Raw genomic sequence first — 9,426 nt, forward strand, 5'->3', positions numbered from 1 at the left:
CAATGGACCAGCCCCATTGAGTAGTTCGGTCCCGTAAGCCGACCCAGCAGTCTGGAAATTTCCACCGGGGTAGATCAGAGCTCTATGACCCATCTAAAAAAAAAAAATAAAAAAAAATAAAAAAAAAGATCTTGGCCTACAGTTTGAAGTAAAAGAAAAGACACGCCTCCACAAAAAACGATCCCACCGATTCCGACGACCACCATTGGCCAGCCCGAATGCGTGTCATTCAACGGTGACGTCAGAGAATATTAATCAAACCAGACGAGCCCCCCTTTGATAAACTCGAGTTGCAACACATGAATAGCTGGCAGCCCAGACAACATGTAGGTATGTAAACTTGTGGTTGTTTGTGTGACTAAATTAGGGCGTGTTGGCTCCGCCGCGCCCACTTCTGCGCCTCTTGCGCTTCACCTCATGAATATTAAGCAGCTTTCAGACGCAATAAAACCCTACCCCCCTCCTGTACCAACAGCATCCACCAGCGTAACGTTTCGCCGGGCTTTCAGCAGATATCTTTGCTCTGTGCCTTGAATACACCGAGGATTTTTTAATTTATTTTTAATTTATTTATTTATTTAATTTTATTTTTTTTTGTATTTTTTATTTTTTTGGAGAGGATAATAATAAAAGAAAATGGCACTAAGAGGACCGCTTTCCCGTCTTCTCCGAACTCAACTCAGACATACCTGCCAGCAAAGCAGAGCTCAGTCTGTGGCAATACTGGGAGCCCCGTTCTCAAAAGGACAGGTAGAAGAGTCTCRCTTGTATTATTATTACTATTAGTCCTCTTTCATTCATTTATTTAATTTGACTTTGCTTACAGAAAAGAGGAGGAGTGGAGCACGGCCCCAAAGTTATCAGAGACGCGGGTCTCATCGAGAGGCTGTCCAGCTTAGGTAGGTGAAAAGCGGGGAAGGTCGGAATGGCTTAGCCGGTTCCGCAGAGTTATGCAACATGGGATGTCTGACACAGAGAGGGTTTTAACTTATGCATCCGGTTTTCTCCGAACTTGTTACATCACCGCAAGACGGGATAAACATATACATACTCGCCGTGTAGAAGTGAAGTGCGGTTTTTCGTTTTGGTTTGCTCTGATTTGTTCTTTTTAACTCTTCCGCCATCGCGGRCGATTTTAGAGGAGGGACACGTTGTGAGGTTTTACCTCAATTTGACATCCACATGGCGGTGTTAGTCCCCCGCTTTTGTAAATGCTCGGAAGGTGACTCATTTCTAAGCTTTTTTTTTTGTTTGTTTTGTCACTACTGTTTTCAGACTATACGTACATTACCCGTTTTTCCGCACCTTAAGCGGCGCTGCGCCCTGGCGGACTGTGGTTACAGTAGCTGTAGGCCGCCAGCGGGTGGAGAAATCAGACACCACCTCAGTCAGAAGGGGAAAAAAAAAACAACAACGCAACTGTCTTCTGTAACTATCTACGCAATGAGGCAGTGCGTCACGATTAACATAGGACCAATGACTGCTACACGCTGTGATAAAGTTGTAGTCATCCGTGATCCAGATAACTGCGCGAATGTTGTGTATTTCAGTGCCTTGCCAAGGGACTCCCACCATTTTGAGCACAATAAAAACATAACTAATAGGGATTTTGTGCGTTAGATCAACGCAAAGTGGTTCATATCTTTTGCTCTCTTGGAAGTGGGGGGTGAGGGGGGGGRAGAGAAATTAACAGTTAAAATAAAAAAATAAAAAATCTAAAAAGTGTGCTGTTTGTATTCAACCCCTCCTCTCACCCCAAAACCGCTAAATAAAACTCAGTTGAGCTAATGAGTAAACTGAGGTCACCTGTGGGTCATCTTAAGCACTGATGGTTGGGATGATAATAAATTGTTTATTATTAAGGCAAAAATGGCACTGAAGTAGTAAAAAAGTCTAAGTTTACTCTTCACAAGACTGTCTTAGAAAAACAGTCAGAGGCTTCTTCAAATTTGCTGCAACACTGACAGCTACATGGGATATCTCCTGCCCAGAGCTATCACTAGCTACAGGAACTCTTTGAGGAATTTTGAATTAACGTGAATTACGGCAACATTTTAATTTCCCTTTGGGAGCAATCGAGTATATTTGAATTGAACCTGAATAGTTTGTAAACCACTTCCTTGACAACAGCGGCTACGATATGGCGCTTATTGGAAACGGCCCTCGCTAAACTACCTAAAGATGGAGGTGGAAATTCTCTATTCAACACCGGAACTACCTCAACTACTTTTTACTAAAAGTTGATATATTTATGTGCAATACAACCTAAAAAAAGTGGGGGGAAAAAAATCGCTTATTGTGTAATAACAGTCTTATATATGTCCCTAAGGACCTCAAGTCAGCAGAGAACTAACACGGGTCACTGGGTTTAAACGTCGTCGCCTGTGTTTTCTTTTCATTAAAATGTTAAAAATTCAAGCGCACGTTAATCTCGTCGAGGCGTGCCAGGAGATGCTTTATGACTTCAAAGGAAAATACATTTGGCAGTCATCAGCATAGCAATGAAATGGGATCCTGAGTCTTCTGAATATTGAACCCAAAGGTAGTAAATGATGTGGTTGAACAAGTTTGTATCCAACCTTAGCTAGCCTAGCGACAGCCCTAGCTTGCTAGCAAGATGCCCTTTTCAACCCTAAACTGGTTGTTCTCAATGAAGCACAGATCTTAGCTGGGGTCGTCATGGAAACGGTGTGCGCGGCATCTTGTTTGAATTACTTTATCGTCTTTGCACGACACGACAGCGAATTTGGCAACAAAATGTCGTTGTTTGGCTACCAGAGTACACAGAAAAAAATACTGAAAAACTACTAGTGTGACTAAAAATGCATGTAAATACATAGAAATCTAGAATAAATAGAACAAATAGATTTAAAATGCTTAAACATATTTCTTTATAATTTGGAAGGACAAACTAGAAAGACAAAATGATGCTGGTAAGTAGTTCATTTCCAGTTTAGTTGAGTTATTTGGACTCATCAGTTCCACTTGCAGAATACTCAACAGTATTTACTGAAATTGATCTAAATAAAAAGTATGGCAGTCGTCACCTGTTCAGTACCTTTAACTGTACGTCTATAAATAAAGAAGGGGGATGGGATGAGTGTCTTTGATGCCAACGACTCTGTGAAATTATATAATAGCCTTCATGGCGGTGTTTGCTTTCAATCTGGCAAGGCGTRAAGCAACGACTGCCAAGTAACCTGACCAGCTTTGCTCCCAGACATCAGATGAAATCAGAAGGGAAAGTTGCATGTGTTGGATATTGACTTTTACAGATTAAGTCCAACATAGTTTTAAACCCAAGATTAGAGAGTCCAAAGGAAATAAAATAGACAAACTTACTTTAATACTTCAGACTTCCCGTTATGTGTTGAAAGTCTTGTTTTCTCACTCTTATAAACCACCAACATTTCCAAGTATGTAAAAAATATTTTCTTATAAAAAAAAAAACTTCTTACACCCATGTACTTTGTGTGATTTAAAGTCGGGTTTTAAGCTGGGCCTCGTGAAAATAAAAACGTACCCAATTCACTCCTCATGTGTAGACAGCTATAATTTGCATCAAACTTTCTAATATTTGGCCTAGAGAAGTGGGTGTTATGCTGTAAAACAATGTGACTTATCTACAATAAGTACTTTTTAAATGAATCCTACAGATGTGAACATTTCTGTTGTAAAGTGTACTTAAAATAATGAAGCAAATAAAAGGTTCGCATTGCAGCCAACAGGACGATTTAAGTGCAYGTGCAAAAACTGCTGTCACGATTAGCGTGGCTATCTGATGATACAACTATTAAGAAGAATTACGAACGAATGTCTTTCTTTTCTGAAGTGCCAAGTACATTGTGTAAAAATGGTCAACGTGAGAAGATTTTTCTTAACTTTTTCATCAAAAGATCTTAACTCATTAAAGCTTAAAGGCAACTGGAGTGAAAATTTGCCTCCCAAAGGCAGAAAAGCCCCGACTGCAGCGTCAGGAATGGAGACCAGTACCTGCAACTAAACACCAACCCAACTACACATCGTACCATCCCTGAATCTTAAAGCAGTTTGTTCATACAGTGTCTTACGTATTTGTGCCTTAACAATCGTAGCATGACCTTTTGATCAATAAGCAGCATGACGTAAGAGTTCTGAGTTGGTGATTTGAACCGGATTGAACAGAACCACCAGAGAGACCGTCCACGCTCTYCTCGGTCCGTCCTGCAAGAGATGCTCGCTGTTGCATCAAGTCAATGCTATTCCTGTCCTGCCTCACAAATAGTAATCAACCAGGCCAGTAGCCCTGAGATCAGCAGAGTAATCCTACACCGCTAACAGGGTTTGCATTTTCAACCCTGATGGCCTTTAAACATGGCAAATTATTCACAATCTATCATCCTCCCKGGAGTGAGTTCATGGCTTTTTTTGTTTCAAGTTTTTAAGTCTGCAGCAACTTTGCACGGTCACTGAAACCCGAGCGCCAGTGGGAATCGGGACAAGCGGAAAGTGCCCCGTCACTAATGTTCCACTGGCAGCTGGTGACTCAACCCTCTTAAAGGCTGCAGGGTCAAGCAAATCCCTGTGAGGAGGCGTCTGAGACACTGACACCTGGTGTTCACACCGTGCAACTGTTCAGATTGCAATGAACAGTTCAGGGGTGGCAKGTTTTATGCTCTGCAGATAGCGAGCGGTTTCTGATACGGGCGGCGGTCCAGGGCGGTTTCTCTTCTAGGGCGGCGGGAGAATCGTTGTTGGCGTTTAACTGCTTAGAACGACATGTTTGGTTTTCAGCGCAAAATATTTAAGTTTTTAAGACTTTAATTCTTCTAAAGCTAAATCACGACAAGGGGAAGTAAAACTATGATGTTGTGGCGTAATGTGGATCGTGTGAAATAGCCATTAACTATAAGATGTGTCACTTCTAAGAATGTTTCACAAACTGTCAAGACACGGTGAAAGTTTTAACAAATATGTAAAAAAAAAAATCTTTTTAAAACATTTTTTTTTTATAAAAGTTGCGTACTGCAGCTTTACTCGGGCTCGTGATGAGGATTGACGGTATATTTTATTTTCTCAGACTACTCTGTTCATGACTTCGGCGACCTCAGCTTCCACCTCCCGGAGACGGACGAGCCCCACATGAACGTGAAGTCCCCGAGAAGTGTGGGCGGCGCCAACCAAAAGCTCTCCCGCGCAGTGAGCCGAGCCGTCGGCGCCGGGCACACTGTGGTCATGTTGGGGGGAGATCACAGGTATTTAAATCCAAAAAAAAAAATACAGAGAGAGAAAACGGCACTACACGGAGCACAGAATATTCTGCGAAGAGCTCAAACCGCAAACATTTACGACTGCTTCTGACCTTTCGCAGCCTCGCTATTGGATCAGTGAGCGGCCACGCTCAGCAGTGCCCCGATCTGTGTGTCATCTGGGTCGACGCTCATGCAGATATAAACACGCCCATGACGTCGCCGTCAGGAAACCTCCACGGCCAGCCTGTGGCGTTCATGCTCAAAGAGCTGCAGGACAAGGTGAGAAGGGTGGCGAGGTCAATGGCGTCTTATAGGACTGCGTATCAGGGTTCATTCATTGTAGATAGAAATAATAATAATAATTAATGAAAAACAAATAAAGTAGTGGCCAATATCAGCTAAAAATAACTCAGACCAGGACATTTCTGAGCTTCAAAAGTTGGAAGATTTTCTAGGAAAAACCCTCAGAAATAGTTTGAAAAAGTAGAAAATGTTTTACTTTTGGAATTTTCCAGTTTTTTTTTTTCTCGAAAATTTCTGAATCTCAACATTTCTGATTTTTTATCAGCAAATGTTCAACTTTTCAAACTCAGAAATGTCCACAGTTCTTTTCCAGAAAACTTAGGGGAGTAATCTCAAAATTTCTGAATTTTTTCAAACAAATTTTTGACTTTGGAAACTCCTTGCTTTGTCTAGAAAATCTCAGATTCTCTGGACAAATTTCCCAGGAAATGTACCCTTCTGTTTTTCTTTCCATCTACCGTAACCTGCAGTTGTAACTTCATGGCAATAAAGTAGCTCGCAAAAGTATTCATAGCCCTTGAACCTTTTTCACATGTCAGTTTAAAACTGCAACCTCTAAGTTTGGTGTTTAATGTGATAAACCAACACAAAGTACTATATATATATATATATATATCCAAAATGTGGGAAGTGTCTGTGTTCAGTCAGTGCTTCATTGACCCACCTTTCACCAAGCTGAAAGTTTTGCCTGTGCGTCTTTGCTAAGCTAAGATGAACTTTCTGGAATGTCCAAAGCATTTTGTTGCGGTTTTCTTTTAGCATTATCGGCATTTATCTCATCTTGTCTTCAACTCTGAAGAACTTCCTCATTCCTCATCCCACATCAGATCCTGCCACCAACATGTTGGTGGCAGTGTTGGGACTTGCAGTGTAATTTTTCTACCACAACCAGCATCTTGTATGCATTTTTTACATAAGGCATCTGGTGTGGAGGCTACTTATTGAAGAGATTATTTAACGCACACCATAGCTTACAGATTTTAAAAAATTATTTCTGATCAAAATCCTGAAAAATTCTGATTTATTTTATTCTTATTTCCTTGTTTCACAGAGTTGTAGCTATGAATTTAATAACATTGTTTTCATCTACACACCCAGATTCCTGATATTCCTGGGTTCTCCTGGACTAAACCGTTCCTCTCTTCACGGGATCTGGTGTACGTCGGACTACGGGACGTCGACCCTGGAGAGCAGTGAGTACCCGAGTACCTGCTTCTACTTAAAATATCTTTGACGTGTAACAGATTTTTGTTTCATGCAAGAATTGCAAAAAACCTTATTTGTATCCTTTGTTTCAGCCACATCCTAAAGAACCTGGGCATCCAGTACTTCACCATGAGGGATATTGACAGACTCGGCATCCAGAGGGTCATGGAAGTCACTCTGGACCATCTTCTGGCAAGGTAGTGAATACCTACTGATCACGATCGGTGTGCTGATTCGAATTCAAAGACACCTTGAATTCACCTTTTTGTCTTTACCTGCAGGAAGCAGCGACCGATCCACTTAAGCTTCGACATCGACGCGTTCGACCCGTCTCTGGCTCCTGCCACAGGAACGCCGGTCAACGGCGGATTGACCTACAGAGAGGGGATCTACCTGGCAGAGGAGATTCACAACACAGGTATCAGCGTCTTCAACAACAGTCCTGTATAACCGTGTAGATCCTTGACTTTTGGAGTCCAACATGTTCCTGTGTCGATGCGTAGGTCTGCTGTCGGCCATCGACCTGGTGGAAGTGAACCCTGTCCTGGGGGCAAACCAGGAGGCGGTGGAGGCCACCGCATCCCTAGCGGTGGATGTCATCGCGTCGTCCCTGGGCCAGACGAGAGAGGGTGCTCACGCCTCCATCCCTGCGGAGAAAAGCGACACGGAGCAGCTTTGCCTCTGAGAGCCTGGAGAATCAAGAGCTGTCTGAACTTTAAGCCATGCCTGACCATTCCATTGTTTTTACTTTCTGCTGTTGTTTAAACTCTGGTGAAAAGCGAGGGAATTTTTGGTTTCAAAAGCAAAAGAACGAAACGGCTTTAAAAGTCTTCATGTTGGTCGTGCTGAGGAAAGCCTTTAACGTGATTTTCAAGGACTGGACGGTTTGATGAAACTGCTTCTTATCTGAAAAGCAATACTAATCCACTTTTGTTTATTTGTATGAAGTGTTTTTAAAAAAATAAGGAGGCACCTGCCTCAAAGGCATGAAATAGTTTCACTTTCTTTAAAGTTCACAGTCTGACGTGGACTCATTGTTTTGTGGCTGTGCCAGATAGTTTAAAACTACTGTAGTAATGTCACTTTTTACTTTTGGACCATCTGTGGTTACTGTATTGAGGTTACATTGGTACCAGTACATGCACTTTAAATATTTAAAAGATCATTAAAAAAAACATTATTTAGCATTCACTCAAACGCTGGGGGAAAAAAAATACATATAATGTATTTACATTAAACCTGTGGTGGTTTGTTGCTTCTGCTTTGAGATCAAGACTTAATTATTATTTACAAACTTACTTTGGTCTTCCATGATGAGTGTGAATAAATGTTGGTTTGTATACATCTCCTGTTGTCTCTTTATTTTTTGTTTCATGAAATCATGACTCAACCGTCTCTGTGATCAGGCAGATGTTTGACAAAAAGTCTAACATTAGAGAAAATGAGAAACTGGGTTGTTTGTGTGTTTCGTAATGTTTTGGTGCCGGCACAAACGGATACGGTCCCCTTATTCAAGGACAGCTGTGTTATAAACGCAAGACAAATTGGGAAAGAGTCCATCTGACATCGCTCTGTCAGTGTAATTCTTAGTCCTATTCATGCAACAGAAGAAAAGATGCGTTTGAAATTACTTTTTTTGTATTAGCAATAGCAACTCCCAAAACACATTGTACAGAAGGTTCCTGTTCAATCTAAATCTAAACTTTTACTCTCCCAGTCTCTGCTTTTCAAAGTTCACAAACAATAACTTATTCCTGTAAGGAAGGATAGACGGACAGATTGGTGGCTGATTAGTATGACTGATGATGGACGGACGGTAGAGAAAGCTTGACCAATGGATGGACATATTGACTGATGTCTTATTTTTGTCTTTCCTTACTTAATCAAAACTAGAAAATACTTTCATTTCTAGACTCTTGCCTCCAGAAATATCTTTCTTGCCAAATACACCCGAGTGGGGACGATAYTGTTGGGTTTGGACTTGTGGCTAAGAAACCCTTAGATCTCTAGTGAGATTTTGTTATGCAACAGATTGGATYGCTCTTTGCCAGCCACCTGGAGAGGCCTGAGTGTGTGACTGACGGCATAAACGTCTGTGTGGACAACATCCCCACCAGAACAGTGAGATGCATCCCTAATAACAAACCCTGGATCACCAGTGAACTAAAGGAACCATTAAACGAGAAAAAAAAGCCTTCAGGGAGCAAGACAGAGAGTTATTGATGAGCATGCAGAAGCAGCTTAACGTCAAGATTAGAGTGAGCAAGGAGATGGATTGGAGGAAGATAGAGAATAAACTGCAAGGATGAAGAWGATCACAGGCTTCAAGCAAAAGGAGGATCGGATAGAGGGAAGTATGGACAGAGCAAATGAGAATAAAACATTCTTCAACAGATGTAGTTCAGAAAAAAACTMCTGAAAGTCCAGAAAGACACAGATGGAGGACTCAACAAGTTTATGGGACCGAATGTCTCAYAAACAACGTTTAGTATTCACTCGAGTGCTGGGAGAAAAAAAATGCATGCGATGTATTTATATTAGACCTGTAGTGGTTTGTTGCCTTCACTTTGATGAATCAGTAGGATATTMGTTTTTAGACTGAAACTGTACATTTCATGGACATAGATGGTGAAATATTTGATTGTGCAGAATCGACACCATGAAGATAATATTTTTAAAAACACAT

The 9,426-nt window shown here is 41.4% G+C and overlaps 2 protein-coding genes across 2 annotated transcripts in view; both read left to right on the forward strand.

Annotated features, from left to right (window-relative positions):
* Positions 1–312: 312 nt before the first annotated feature.
* arg2 (arginase 2) lies at positions 313–8,084 on the forward strand. The gene is made up of 8 exons (XM_008398896.2): positions 313–750; positions 827–899; positions 5,060–5,234; positions 5,351–5,510; positions 6,633–6,727; positions 6,833–6,937; positions 7,022–7,158; positions 7,244–8,084. The coding sequence occupies exons 1-8, from the start codon at positions 637–639 to the stop codon at positions 7,423–7,425; spliced, it is 1,041 nt and encodes a 346-aa protein (XP_008397118.1). The 5' UTR covers positions 313–636; the 3' UTR covers positions 7,426–8,084.
* The window catches only part of rdh12 (retinol dehydrogenase 12), a 14,384-nt gene continuing 13,025 nt past the window's right edge, over positions 8,068–9,426 (forward strand). Inside the window, exon 1 of the mRNA XM_008398899.2 lies at positions 8,068–8,138. Coding sequence (XP_008397121.1) covers positions 8,068–8,138 — 71 coding nt within the window. The remainder of the gene's footprint in view (positions 8,139–9,426) is intronic.

The sequence above is a fragment of the Poecilia reticulata genome, linkage group LG22 (genome assembly GCF_000633615.1).
Source record: "Poecilia reticulata strain Guanapo linkage group LG22, Guppy_female_1.0+MT, whole genome shotgun sequence".
NCBI lineage: Eukaryota > Metazoa > Chordata > Actinopteri > Cyprinodontiformes > Poeciliidae > Poecilia > Poecilia reticulata.